Below are 15,178 nucleotides of genomic sequence, written 5' to 3'. Positions count from 1 at the left end.
GATGGTGCAAGGTTAAGCTTATTCCTATTTACATATTTCCAAAATATTTTAGGTGATACGGTGCTTGAGTGAATAATACGCGACTCAAGCTCTTCACGATTAGCCCTAAGAAGCCGAGTGACCTTGTTTCTCGCTAGTGAATACGCATGCCATTCACCTGAATCCTCTTGCAACTGAGTATTCAAATGCCCTTGTCTGACTACTTTACTATGTCGTGACTCAATATAAGACCGCCAAAGACTATTTTTTTTTCACGTATTGCTTGGAGTATGTGTCTTGGAAGTTTAGGATTATTTCTGCGACCGGAAAAATTCCTCACCAAAGGAACAAATTTATCCCTACATTCCCTCAACACCTTTTTTGCAAAATCAAACGCGGTGTCCGGAGAAACATGATTATTTTTTAGTTCATACATGATATTAATAGACGAAATAAATTGTCGCATTGATTCATAATCGGCTTTAGCATAATCATGCCGATAAAACTCAAAACCTTTCTGTTGAGCATCAATATTCATGTAAATATCTAACACAACATGATCACTTTTACCTAAAGGCGGACGGAAATCTACACTCAAAATATCATCGATTGACTTGGTAATAACCAGATCTAAAATCGATGGAATAGCATCATTCTTGGCTCGAGTTGGCCTAACAATATGTTGGTATAAGTACAGATCATCCAATCTATCTAAAAATTGCTGCTCATACGATGAAGTGGACAAACTCGTACTATGCGCACTCCAATCTATCAAAGGTAAATTGAAGTCACCTAGAATAAGGAACTTTGAACTACGACCAACAAGACGAGAAATACACGCTAGAATATTGGCATTATTAACTGGACTCGATAAATTCACAGTAGGACTACGATAAAAAGCTGCAATACACATGTAAGTACTATGATAAGGCAATTTAACATCAACCAAAAGACACTCCGACACTGAGTCTACTAACGAATCAACAACCACAGAAAACTTAATAGAACCAGGAATATAAATACAAATCCCTCTTTTAGCTGAATTATTAGATACTAAATTATATTGTGGTAGCGGCTGAAAAAAATAGACGGGTCACTGAAATGTTTTGGTAAAACTTCGGTAACAACAACTAAATGCGGTATACGTTGCTTTATGAGCTCACTAAACTCTTCCCATTTAGATGACAGGCAGTCTGCATTTGTATATGTCACCAAAAATTTATCACTCAGACACTTCAACTTTTTTAGGGAGTCACTCTTCGATGCTCGCGTAGCTATTTGGGGTTTCACGAAAAGAGTTATTATTCACGAGGGTTAGTCCGTTTTTGCTACGTTTTATTTTCCAGTTAGTTTCGCCAGCGTCCAATTTCGATTTCAGCTCCTGTTTCAGGGCATCGTACTTCTTTTTTTCCAACAGTTCAATCGTAGTACGATCATGAGAGACTTTGAACAAGGGGTATGTAGCTTTGATGCTAGCAGTCTCGGACATCAGAAAGAAACAAGCTGTATCACGTTCTACCGGTGTCTTGAACATCAACTTAATAGGCCTGATCTTACCATGCGTATGTTTACCAAGTCTAACTGAGTAACTACATTTCGCAGGGCAAAGTACAAGTAGCTTGTCGTTGAAAAATTTGCAATCGGTCTCGTTTTGTTGTCTACGAGATGACAAAGTAGCGTCTTCAGCTAAACCAAACACGATCAGGTTTTTTTGTTTTCCACAATATCTGACACATAAAATGAACTTAAGTTCGAGCTACTGACACTGATTTCCCCGTCCTTTTTCACAAATTTTTCAGTTAGGCTTTTTTCCAAGCTCTGACACTTCACCCCTATTAGGTTCTCGGTAAAATACTGGACGTCGGAAAGTGTGCACTTATTTTTCAGGTCATTCTCGATTTCAGCTACTTTCCGTTGGATAGGCTCTAATAAAGCGCAAAACTTATCCTCCATCGCCTTAAATGACGTTTGAATTTCACCCCTCAAAATATCTTTAATTTCTGCAGATGTCAGCCCTTGGTTGATCGTGTTTTTCTTTTGTTTACACACGGGGCAGAACCAAAGTGACCCGAGCCTCCGAGTCATTTTTGTGAATAAGTTGTATTCCGGCTCTGTCATTTCCAAGCATACGATGCATACCCAGGATTCGCATGAGTCGCAAAGCAATGCAAAATCGTCTTCTTGCAATTTGGAGTCACAACCTTTGCACTCGTCAACACCTTTTTTGGGCGAATGTCTAGGTCTTTTTTGGGCAACTGTGTTAGACGATCCTTTATTTTTCTCCATAACTCTATCGTTGTAATAGTGACAACAGTGCGAGCGCGCTAATTTTGAAACCAAGCGTACACGTAGGCTAATTAAAATAAGGTCAAACAAAATAGTCCTTAAATACCAAGATTGACCTTAAAAATGCGAGTTAGGGTAATACACCACTCTATAGGGTCACTTATTAGCAAAGCAGGTAAGCAGATTGATACTTATTTCTTCTGATTTTTGAAGACTTTTGGATTACACTTAGATAAGACAAGAAATCAGCGTTGCCAATTATTTGTTTGTTTTTTGTTTTGTTTTTCCAGGGGTGATCGTATCGACCGTTTTGTTTTTCCAGGGGTGATCGTATAGCTAGTCATGACATCAGCCGTGCATTCGATTCACTCACTCACGCTGCAATGTTATTAAAAGCTTCACAACGAGGTCTGAATCCCTGCATAGTTCGATCCCTACGTGATGTGTACTCGAGACTGTCCATTCGCTTAAAGCTTCTTCCCGACAAAAATTTGCCTCCCCGGACTCATGAAAAATTGATCCCCGTTTTGAAAGGTGCCCGCCAGGGAGCTGTCTCCTCCCCTCATTTGTTCAATACTTATGTTCTTCAAGCACAAGATACATGCCCAACCTCATGCATCCTTTCCTCTATGGACACCTCCTTAGTATGCTATGCCAACGACGTCTTGAACTTAAGTAGAACATTGCAAAAAGCTTCTGACATGTTTGAAACGCTTAAAACCGAATATCTAAAACTTGGCCTCAGTTTTAACCCGGAGAAAACCGCGAGAAAGTTCTCTTCAATTGGCAAAAAACACCACACGTGCCTTCACTGCTTTTTGGTTAAAATCTCGTGAATACTGCTGACCACATAAATTACCTCGGAGTCCCTATTGGCTCGTCTCTAAGGCATACACATCTTCTACTGATCAAACACCTCAATCGACGAATCTCCGGCTCGTATGCTTCCATAGTCTCTGCTAAATTCCGTTTTAGCCGCCCCTCCTTGCCAGCCTATGCAACGCTATTGTTTTACCTCACATTCTGTACCTGGCACCATTTTGGAAACTATTCTCGAAGGCTGAACTGTCTAAAATCCGTGCGCTTTTCTTCCGTTTTGCTAAATACCTCCTACGTTTTCCTCCCTGGTACAGAAACTCAATCCTCATTAAAAAGTATCACATAACCGACCCTCATGTTGCAGTTGAAAATTTAATCAAAAGACACAATATTAAAATAGTAGATCACGATTGGTATAATCTCCTTTTACAATAAATCTGTTTTCATTTTAGTACTATTCTGTTTGCCCTTTTATTAGTTGAGTCTCTTTCTAGTTATGTCTCTTCTGATATGTTCTTCTATATTTTCTTATATTTATATGTTCGTGCTCCGTCTTTTTCATTTCGTATGATTGACGGGTTTTCAAATAAATGAATAAATAAATAAATAAATAAACATATATATATATATATATATATATATATATATATATATATATATCATGTATATACATATTACTATATATATATATATATATATATATATATATATATATATATATATATATATATATATATATATATATATATATATGTATTTGACTTACTTGACTTAAGGCTCCTGCCGCATGGGGTGCGGCGTAGAGAGCTTCGCAACTTGACTTCTCCAGGCGGACCGGTCTGCTGCTAAATGAGGCGCCTCGTCGACAGCAATGTTGGCCATCACCAAGAAGTTGTCGAGGCTGTCTTTCCACCTTGTCCGAGGTCTGCCCCTCGGGCGAGACCAGCCATGGGCTTTTGGGTCGAAGTCGTACACTATTCGGGCTGGCGTTGATGTCGGCATTCGTAGGAGGTGTCCGAACCATCTGAGAGACCTCTGCGCTATCTGGACGGAGAATGGCACCTGGGAGGTGAGAGTAAGCAGCCTTGCGTTGCTTACAAAATCATCCCACCGGAATCCCTCGATCCGGCGAAGCTGTTTCGTCTGACAGACGTCTAACATTTTAAGGATGGTTGATTTGAGGGGCCAGGTTTCCGCCGCATAGAGCAGGACGGAGCTTACGGATGCGTTATAGATTCGCATTTTCGTACGCCTTGAGATGTGCGGCATTCTCCATAGACTGTTGAGTCTACCGACGATGGAAGAGGCTTTCGATATTCGGCTGCATACCTCTTCGTCTACGGAGCCATCATTGGACAGCACAGAGCCGAGGTAAGTGAAGTTTTTAACGACTTCAACAAGTGTTCCGCAGACAGTTATGGTATCAGGGTGCGAGACTGGACCTGGGGGTTCAATTGCCATAATCTTAGTTTTGAGCCAGTTGATTTTCAGCCTCACTTTTGCTGCCTCTTCCTTCAGGACTTCCAGAGCGTCGGTCAGCTGGTCGATTGAGTCGGCAACGAGAGCAAGATCGTCTGCGAAGTCCGCATCCGTCAGAATGCGATCTCCAAACTGCAGACCAAAGGGCAGGCGATTTGTAGTTCTTGTCATCACATAGTCTATCACACAATTGAACAATTCCGGGGCGGCGGCACACCCTTGGCGAACGCCAGTTTTGATATTGAATGTCGTGCTCCGTTTTCCGTTGACTTGGACGCAACTCTCGGTCTCTTCGTACAGCTTTTCAAAAAGCTTGCAATATTTATCTGGTAGACCCGTCGATCTAAGTATTAGCCAAACAGAGTTGCGATCGACGGAGTCAAAAGCAGCTTTGAAGTCTACGAAGGCCACGTATGCGTTCCTCCTGAATTCTCTAGTTTTCTCAATTAACTGGCGCATAGTGAAGATTTGTTCGACAGTGGACCTCCCTGGCATAAATCCGGCCTGCTGAACTCTCCTTTTTCTTCGGAGGATACTCGTGCATCTGTCTAGCAGGGTCATGGCAAAGAGCTTTCCAGGGACTGAGAGAAGGGTTATACCTCTGTAATTAGAGCAGATGCTCTTGCTCCCCTTTCTCTTCCAAAGGGGCAGGATTATGCCAAGTCGCCAGTCCTTCGGGACCCATTCTGTGCGCCACACCACGGAAAACAGCATTTGCAGCCAAAGTAACATCGCCGGTCCAGCATACTTCAGGAGCTCAGCGGATACTCCGCATACGCCTGCCGCTTTGTTGTTCTTTAGACGTTTCAAAGCAGAGTGGATTTCTGCTGTCGTGAAGGAAGTCTCTGGTTCGTTTGACGGCACTTCCTGAGTGCTGGCAGCTAGGCGTGCGAGTTCCTGGTCAGTCTGTGCTACAGCATCGGCATTGAGGAGACTTGAGAAGTGGTCTTTCCATCGACTGACCTGAGCGGCCTCGTCACTAAGTGGCTGGCCGTCCGCAGAGACAACAGATGCAACTGAGGGGGCTTTGTCGCTTGTGAGGTCACGGAGGTGCTTGTAGAGGCTCCCGACGTCCCCTTTCATGGCTGCGCCCTCCAGCTCGTTTGCCTTCCTTTCCACAAACAGTTTCTTGTCTCGCTGTATCAGCTTGTTGCGGACACCATTGAGGCGCCTGTAGGTCGGCATGTCGCCCAAAAGCCTTGCCTTGCGTCTCTGCTCAATGACGTCAAGCGTATCGAACTGAACCCATGCTTTCTTAGCACGCTTCGCCCTTCCAATATTTGCGGTCGCTGACTCCAGGACATTCTTCTTAAACGAGATCCATGCGTCCTCAGAACTTTCAAATGGCAGGAGTGCGTCGAAGCGGTTCGAGACATCAATGGCATACTTGGACCGTATCTCTTGATCGGAGAGACGAGAGACATCAATCTTGGTCGGTCTAGGTTGCGAGCGCTGGGCTTGGAGCCTCAGTCGCATATTAGCTACAACGAGGCGATGGTCAGTGTTACCAATCTCGGCTGACCTGTACGTCCTGCAGTTACTAATCGAGGATCTCCATCTCTGTGAGACAATGATATAGTCGATCATTTTTTTGGTACGGCCGTCGTTGCTGTACCATGTGCATTTGTGGATATCCTTCCTTGCGAACAGCGTGTTCGTAATGACAAGGTTATGCATGCTGCACAGTTGAAGGAGCCTTAGCCCATTGTCATTTAGAGGGTCCGGAATAACTGGTCCGATGACTTGCCGCCATAGGTCGTGGTTGTCGCTCACTGTTGCATTCATATCACCCAAAAGGATGACAATATCGTGGGGGGATATCTTGGACAGTTCATTAGCCAGGGCAGAGTAGAAAGTTTCTTTTGCTTCGTCGTCGGCTTCATTTGTCGGAGCATAGCAGACAAGGACTGTCATTTTTCCTTGCTTATGACTCAGTCGAGCATTAGCTATTCTATCTGAGACGGGAGTAAATGACAGTAGACACTTTATGGACTTGTTATCAAGTACTAGTCCGACCCCATTTCTCCTAGTCGTTGTCTGTCCAGACCATAGAAGGTGGTATCCCTCACCTATGGGATCAGTCCCATTCCCGACTAGGTGGGTTTCTGTTATTCCAGCAATAGAGATGCGGAATCGCTTCAGTTCCATCGCCAGAAGCGTCTTTGCTCCGGGAAAGTTCAATGTCAATACATTCCAGGTGGCAATCCGGAGGCCACCAAGGTCAAGGAGATTCAAACGCTGGTCACTTCTCAGTCCAGGGGCGAGCAAGGGTCGTGATGGGATAAAAGAAGATCGGTCATCCGAGGCAGTTGCTAAGCTATTCATTGCAATCGATTTCAGGTGGAGGGTTGCAGGCCCAACCGACCCTAGGCCTGGATTCTGATTAGAGCCAGGATTTACCTGGATACTGAGAATCCTGGGGTGGGCTCCACCCACCTCATGAGGTTGAGGTCACCCTGATCGGAGCGATTAGTTAGGGGAAACCCCATATCCAGAGGTACGTGGTCAACAGACATTGTCTGCATCATATATATATATATATATATATATATATATATATATATATATATATATATATATATATATATATATATATATATATATATATATATATATTATCTTTCATGCCGTCATGACCCAAAAAAAAAAACGGATTAAATGAAAATTCAGAAGCACCTACGCCTAAGTAAAGACTATTGCTATTGTTTTAGAATCGATTAGTACAAGTGAATGCTTGTTATGTGAAAATTACTTCAACTCCTTCGACCATTTTGCTAGACAGTAGCCGTCCCACTATCAATTTTCGAATCAAATCTTTCGAAAGACACGAAAAATAATTCTTCGATGTTAATTATTAAGCATTAGTAATTTTTATAGATAAACAATTTTTCAGAAAAATGTATATAGGTTTTTAGTAATTATATTTTTAAGATATCCTTTTTTATACTAAATTACATTAAAGATCTGATGCATGTTAAAATATTTAAACATTAAATACTAACAATAAAGATGGTATATAAACACAAATATATATATATATATATATATATATATATATATATATATATATATATATATATATATATATATATATATATATATATATTTATATATATATATATATATATTATATATATATATATATATATATATTTAGTATATATATACATATATACTAAAATATACTAAAATATATTAAAATTCATGCTAAAATATAATTTAAAATATGCAAAAAAATAAATATTTTATATTTTTAACAGTACTTTTTTTTCAAAAGTAAACCATTTTTACAAGCAAAAATTGGCTCCAACTTTATTTTGCAATACAATAAATACCCCGCTATCATAAGTTGGCTCTAGTTTTTGGCAAGAAATAAAGAAATCCTTCAGAATAATTAATTAATAAGTTATAGATTTTTTACAGGAAAATTCATAACAACTTTTTTTTTAGTTCCCCTTGACAGTTAAACATTAACTATATAAGTCATTAAGTTTAAATTAAAATATAAGGAAATGATTCAGAATTGTCAACTATAAAGTAGGAAAGTAATCATTACAAACGAATGAAGTCAAAAAATATTCAGCAGCTTACGAAAGCGTCGTTTGCGATGGTGACTGCGAAACACAAAAAACAAGCAACAATAAAATAAACACAATATAACAAATAAAATAAAACATTTTCAATGCTGTAATAACTTGACAAGAAAATGTTTATAACATAATTCGTATTCAGTGAAACACCAAGAAGTCAGTAGGCTTGACTTTTACAGTTAGGGAAGGGGCAGTATCCAAACTCTTGTTTGTAGTGAAAGTATATTTGTCTTGAATAGTCTTGAAAAGGACTAATAAAATTAAACTGAATATTTAATATATGATGATATTAATTGCTCAAAGATCATCAGTTCAAAATTTAAAGTTACTGTAATCTTTATGATTATTTTCAATGTTGTAATAAGTACACAAAAGAATATTTGCAATGTAATTCGTTTTCAGTAAAGCCCCAATGACGCAGTAGGTTTTAGACTTTTACAGTGAAAGAAGGAGGCAAAACCCAAACTCTTGTTTGTAGTGACTTTTATTCGTTTTAAGCTTGATTTGCATATTCAATTCGTGTTTCATTCGTTTTAAGATTTACTATTTCGTATATATTAGTACCTATTCTATGTTTGTTTGCTTTGATTCTTTATTTAATTTCTGTTGCGTTTTAGATTTCGTTTATACTTCAATAGTAAAATATTTTTGTTCGTTTTAAGCTTGATTTGCATATTCAATTCGAGTTTCATTCGTTTTAAGATTTACTTATTCGTATATATTAGTACCTATTCTATGTTGGTTTGCTTTGATTCTTTATTTAATTTCTGTTCGTTTTCGGTTTCGTTTATACTTCAAGAGCAAAATGTTTTTGTTCGTTTTAAGCTTCATTTGCATTCAAACTAAGTTCTACTTGTTTTCAGATTTATTTATTCATTTATATTAGTACCGGCTGTGTGTTATTTTATTATGATTGTGTATTTAATCTCTGTTCGTTTTGGGTTTCATTATTTCTTTAATAGTAATTTCTGGTCATTTTGAGTATGAGTTATAGTAGCTTTCCATTTCTTCCGATCTTAAGTATAATATGGCCTTTATTTTTCTTTATCGGAAAGTTTGTTTTAATTTATGCACAATAATAGAAAAGCGAAAAATTCCAGATCCTTGGAATTGAAGAAACGATAAATCAAAACAACGACAAAACACAAAAAAAAGTTGCAGCAAACATTCGAAAAAGAACGTACGGGATTTTTTTTTTGTGTATCCCAAAAGCCTAAAAATTACTTAAATCTAAATATACTGAATAGATCACATAACCAACCTTAATGCCATCTTCTTTTCCTGACAGCACTGCCTGTTCCAAATTATATTTTTTAATTTCTGTAATAATATTCTTTGGCTTTCTTTCACTCCGACGAATTGGATAGTACTCGGTAAGTTTGTGGCTCCCAATGGAGTCACCTAATTTTAACCTAAAATTTATTTACATTGAAATTAATATAAAAAAACTATCTATGTTTAACAACTGAGACTACTGACAATACATTAACATCAAAGTACTTTGTTGACCCTTATTTGTACCACAGAGAAAAAGAGAGTTGCAGTCCAATTTTCATATATAAACACAAGTATGCTTTAATTTCGTTGGTTTATTTTTGTAACGTATTTTCGAATTAGTTAGTCACAGTATTCCTTGATTCTAAAGTGTCAAATCGCGATGTTTCTTCGAACCTGAAATAATGACACGGTTAGGTCATTATCTTAAATATTTCCAGGGAAGATTCCTTCAGGCAAGCCCTAAAAAAGACAAGACCTGTTTCCAAAACCATTCTAATATATCCAATTGATTGATATTATTTTAAGTTGTGTCAGTTCCATGACTTGTTGTTATTAGAAGGTGTTTCATAACAGAAATCCAAAAACTATATGGAACATATGATATTAAAGATTTTAGCTGACACCAAAGAAATATCTCATTTTGTGACCCTAATATTATTTTAATTGAACTGGGTAGTGATGTATTGCTTTTGTGGTAATTATATTTAAATCCCATTATTCCCTTTGTTTTATGGTTGTAAACAAAAATGTATTGATTTGTTATAAATTATTATTATGCTTGAAAAAATGCATTTGATCACAAAAGACGTCTTAATATCAACTTAACAGACTCAAGCATCACTAGCATAGCTTTCAAAAGAAACCAGGTATATTGGGAGTCGGTTAATAATTTTTTTTCAGCTTTAGTTAAATTTCCAATAAACCATCAAAATTTCAGCTCAATCAGAGCCTGATTTTTAAACAACGCTGCAATATATCAAAAGAGTATGGCTGTCAAGACAAGCTAAACTGTTAGGCCGTCAACTATTGCGACTAAGAGAACGCAAAGGAGGTTTGTGGATACAGTTTAAAAACTCGGCGGAATGACATCACGATTGTTGGCAACACTGCTCTGCTGCTCACAACACTCCAACCAGTGCCAAATTCGTCTACAAGGGATTCGACGTTTGATCTTAAGGGGTTCTTGGTTAACCCAATGGTGAACTAAACCATCTCTATCTCTTTGGACAAACAAACGCAGAATCTCAGCTGCAGAGCGAGAACATCGTTAAAACAGACACAATACTGAGTATTAATGGGTACATTGGCCGTAAGGCTGAACAGCAAGGACTAGAGGCGCAAGCAATAGGACACACAGTTGGACATCAAATGGTTGGGGCACAAGTGAACTAAGTTCGCTTTTCTAAAATCAATATATTAGTTAAGAACAAAAGCGCTTACTTTCTTCGATTTTTATTTTTCACTAGATCCTTCTTTGGTTGAATTTTGAGATTCGCTGAACTAGTTGATGGAGTGAGCCCCTTCTTCTGCTTCGCTTCCCTGTCTACATCCACCACATAGATCTTGTGAGCCGTGGACGGAGATATAGTTGAGCTATCCTGCGGAGGTCCAACCTTCTTTGGAGATGCAGAAAGCGATCTTTCATTGATGGATACCATCCTCTCATCTAAATGATTCTCATCTTTAGATATAACTTCCACCTTAGCATCTTTAGAGGGAACGCATTTTGCAGACAATGTTAATTTGCCTCGGGTTTGCTGAGATCCTTTAACATTCGTAAAAATCTACAAAATAAGCAGCATTACATAATTTTTTAGACCTAATTGGACAAGCATCACAAAGAGAAATATAAAAGAAACAAATAGATTAGGCAAATATAGGTCAAAAATGATATTTCAAAAAAAGGTAGACAATATTTTGAAAGACCAAGAAATTCCGATATGACAAGCAAAGAATGAAGCTGTAAAATCTTCAAGAGTATTTTGTGGGGTGAAAGAGACTCAGGGAGAATCTGCTGTTTTTAAGGTGGGCTTAAAAAGAAAAAGATCCTAATGTGGGTTATTGAATTATCTGGATGACTGCCTTTCGGAGAAAGAATAAAATATATTTGGAAGGTTAGAAGAAGAAAAGAAGAAAGAGAAATATAGAAGGAAAGTTAGAAAGCAGAAAGCACTTTTACATCTTCAAAGTCAAGATGTCTGAATGAGAGTATTTTTCACCTGAAGAGAAATTTTAAAGATAACACATGGCCAACAAGCGTGACTGGGAGTGTAACTTGTTTTCTATAGAAGTGTGAGGTTTTTGTTTTTGGGTGCTACAATACATATTTTTAATTAATGATTAGCTTAAACTTGAATCCAATTCCAGAACACCATTATAGTAAATTCATTATATTCTTCAACAGAAAATACTAAAATACTAAAAAAATACAACAAATCGGAAATATATGTTGGTATTTATTTCTTGTATTTATTATATTTATTGATATTTACTATAGTTAGATTTTTTAATGTTCATTACATTTATATGCATTTTGATATCTTCTATTGTGTTTTTGATTTATTTAAAAACAGCAACTCTAATTTAAGGAGGGAGTGGGAGAGGTTTATTGTCAGAAAAACAGCTATGATAAACCTCTAATAAGGAGGGAGTGGGAGAGGTTTATTGTCAGAAAAACAGCTATGATATTTAGAAAAAGCATTAAACAATAAACCTAATGAAACCAATGCTATTTTCATCCTTTTTTTGTAAGCTCAGAAGCACAGTTGGTTAGCTTTCTACAGTTGATTTCCATCATTCATGACTAGCAGAAAGCTTTTAATGAACACATTTAATGACACACACAGGACATTTAATGACACTAATTAATCACATTTAATGACACTAACAGGACCCGTTATCACCCACATAAATTGTACCCCTCACTCTCAAAAAGGAAAATAGGACAACATTCATTTTACAGCAGGGTGTGGAAGCCATAGAATGACCTTCCACCTAAAACATTTCTAACAGACAACATAAACAGATTCAAAATAAGACTAGCAGAAACAAATTTTCAAAGTAAATCCTTTTTAAATAATTTATAGTATTATTTGTCAGTGTTTGTTGTAGTTGTTATTTTCATTGATTTGTATGTGTGTTATCAGTTATCTGTTATGTTGTATGTGTTATCTGTTATCAGTATTGTCATAACTTCTATTTATTATGTTTATTGCGACAAGCTTAAAAGCTTACGGTATTTGGTATTAATAAATAAATAAATAAATAAATACCAAAATTAATTGAAATTAAGAATTGTTGATACAAATACTAGCCTGTAAGAATTTGTTTTAGGCTACAGTGTGGATTAAAATAGAAGGAAACATAATAATCCTATTAGTAGAAATGTATTTCTGATTAGGCCTAGTGTAGGCTAGGCATTTGATTGTTTTCTTTTAGTTTTTCATATAGCCTATTCCTAAGCAGAGCTGTTCCTAGGGTTGGCACCCCCACCCTACAAGCTCATACATGTAAAAAAAAACTCAGGCAAAAATTTGATAAAAGTGGACAGTCCCCCAGCACTGGCACCTGTCTGCAGCACATAGAAAGCTGACCTAGTTGCCTCCTCCCCCTTGAACAGCTTTGTTCCTGGGACTATATTTATTAGGACATACTTGAAAAGAATGTAAAATAAAGGATCTAATAATAATATCCTTATTATAATGTGGTAAAATTCTAGTTTAGCAACTTCTTGCCATCTTGGAAAGGGGTTAGGTTAGCAAAATGAAACTTTCAGGGATGGGTTTACAGGCTAAAGTATGTCCCAGGAAGGTATTTTGAAGTTCCTACCTCTACTCCCTCTCCCTCTAGAAGGTCCTGACCTTTAAAAATATGTTTGTTATAAAAGTGAAACCTTGAAAATAAATCTTGGTCAATATTCCTATTACCTGGACAATTGTTAAGGGTCATGAAACTATTGTTAATAGATGCATTTTGACTTTTTGAACATCTTTTCTCTCTTGCAAAACTACTGCAAACTCATTGTTATAGAGTTATTCCACGTAAAATTCTAGTTAATTGACTTCTTGCTATCTCAGAAAGGGTTTAGGTTAGGAAAATGAAACTTTCAGGGATAAATCTACAGACTAAGGTATGTCCCGGGAAGGTATTTTGAAGCAACTATCTCCACTCCTTCTCCCTCTAGAGGGCCTTGACCTTTGATGACCTTTAAAAATATGTGTGCTATAAAAGTGAAACGGTTGCAAAATAGATCTTCTGCTTAATTGAAGCACAACAAAATTGTTTTCAGCATCATAACTTTGCTCAATTTCATTTTATAAGGTTTTAAAGATATGCAAATACATTTCCTAAATTTTGAAAAAAAAAACATTGATATGACTCAAAATTCTTCTCAGATATCAGGAATTGTATTTTCAGAACTAAAGGCAGAGAAAAAGCAACTGGTAACTGAAAATTAAGGTAAAATGTTGTTTTGTCAAAATTTCAATAGATATAGACCTGTCATGTAGTCAAATTTCAGGGCCCTCTAGAGGGAGAAGGAGTGGAGGTGGGTACTTTAAAATACCTTCCTGGGACATACTTTAGCCTGTAGATTTATCCCTGAAAGATTCATTTTCCTAACCTAAACCCTTTCCGAGATAGCAAGAAGTCAATTGACTAGAATTTTACCTTATTCCAGCCCAAACATCCTGTATTTACACATATAGAATTGCAATAATTTCCATTTTTGTTAATTGAATATTTGAAATCGTGGATCTATAATAGTTTAGAAACAAATTTGGGCTATATATTCACATATTGGGGGGGGGGGTGAGGGTATAGCATAGAATATATTAAATACGTAAACTAACCATTGCTATATTTAAAATATGTTATGTCCTCCCCCCCTTAATGTGCAAATACATAATAACTCCATAATGGTGAGTTTGTGGTAATTTTGCAAGAGAGAAAAGATGTTCTAAAAGCCAAAATGCATCTATTAACAATAGTTTAATGACCCTAAACAATTGTTCAGGTAATAGGAACATTGACCTAGATATTCTACTTGAATTAAGTAGGCTATAACAAAATTGTTTTCAGCTTCACAACTTTGCTCAATCCCAATTTATAAGGTTTTAAAGATATGCAAATACATTTCCTAAAATTTAGAAAAAAATGGTATGGCTCAGAATTCTACTCAAATAACAGGAGTTGCATTCAGAACTTAAGGCAGAGAAAAAGCAAGTGATAACTGAAAATTAAGGTAAAATGTCATGTATGATTACATGTCAATGTCATTTGTTTATATATACACCTGTCATGTAGGTGAATTTCAGGGCCCTTTAGAGGGAGAAGAAGTGGAGGTGGGTACATCAAAATACCTTCCCAGGATAAACTTAATGCCTGTAGACCCATCCCTGAAAGTTTCATTTTCCTAACTTGACCACTTTCAGAGATAGCAAGAAGTCAGTAAACTAGAATTTTACCTAATGTGCTATATGTAAAATAATATATTACATGTAACATATATTATTCCTTGAGAAGTGACCAACCACTAAACCAATACCAAAACATAAGATCATACTTCACCATAGTTTTCCCTTTACCTTGTGTCCTTCTAATTGAACTGTACATAGATTAGCAAGCATTGTTAAAGCTTTCTAAAGGTGCGCCATTTTATTTAAATTTAAAGGGAAGGGAATTTAAATTGGATTTAACTAATTAGCATCGCCTTCATCTTTTCATATTTAATAAGTATGAGTTTACGT

At 36.8% G+C, this 15,178-nt stretch overlaps 1 protein-coding gene across 1 annotated transcript; it reads right to left on the bottom strand.

Annotated features, from left to right (window-relative positions):
• Positions 1-9,600: 9,600 nt before the first annotated feature.
• On the bottom strand, positions 9,601-15,153 carry LOC136040412 (uncharacterized). The gene is made up of 3 exons (XM_065724686.1): positions 15,017-15,153; positions 10,872-11,215; positions 9,601-9,824 (listed from the first exon to the last, which is right to left on the bottom strand). Exons 1-3 carry the CDS (start codon positions 15,056-15,058, stop codon positions 9,767-9,769), a joined length of 444 nt encoding a protein of 147 aa, XP_065580758.1. The 5' UTR covers positions 15,059-15,153; the 3' UTR covers positions 9,601-9,766.
• Positions 15,154-15,178: the final 25 nt, after the last annotated feature.

This window comes from Artemia franciscana, chromosome 20 (assembly GCF_032884065.1).
Source record: "Artemia franciscana chromosome 20, ASM3288406v1, whole genome shotgun sequence".
Lineage (NCBI taxonomy): Eukaryota > Metazoa > Arthropoda > Branchiopoda > Anostraca > Artemiidae > Artemia > Artemia franciscana.
This window is presented reverse-complemented; position numbering and strand designations above follow the sequence as displayed.

Bases quoted from the DNA above. Each gene is read 5' to 3' on its own strand.
- LOC136040412 (XM_065724686.1), bottom strand. From the start codon at position 15,058: ATGCTTGCTAATCTATGTACAGTTCAATTAGAAGGACACAAG. The intron at 11,216-15,016 runs GTAAAGGGAAAA...CTTATTTTGTAG, and splicing joins TTCAATTAGAAGGACACAAG to ATTTTTACGAATGTTAAAGG. The intron at 9,825-10,871 runs GTAAGCGCTTTT...TCATTATTTCAG, and splicing joins AAAAATAAAAATCGAAGAAA to GTTCGAAGAAACATCGCGAT.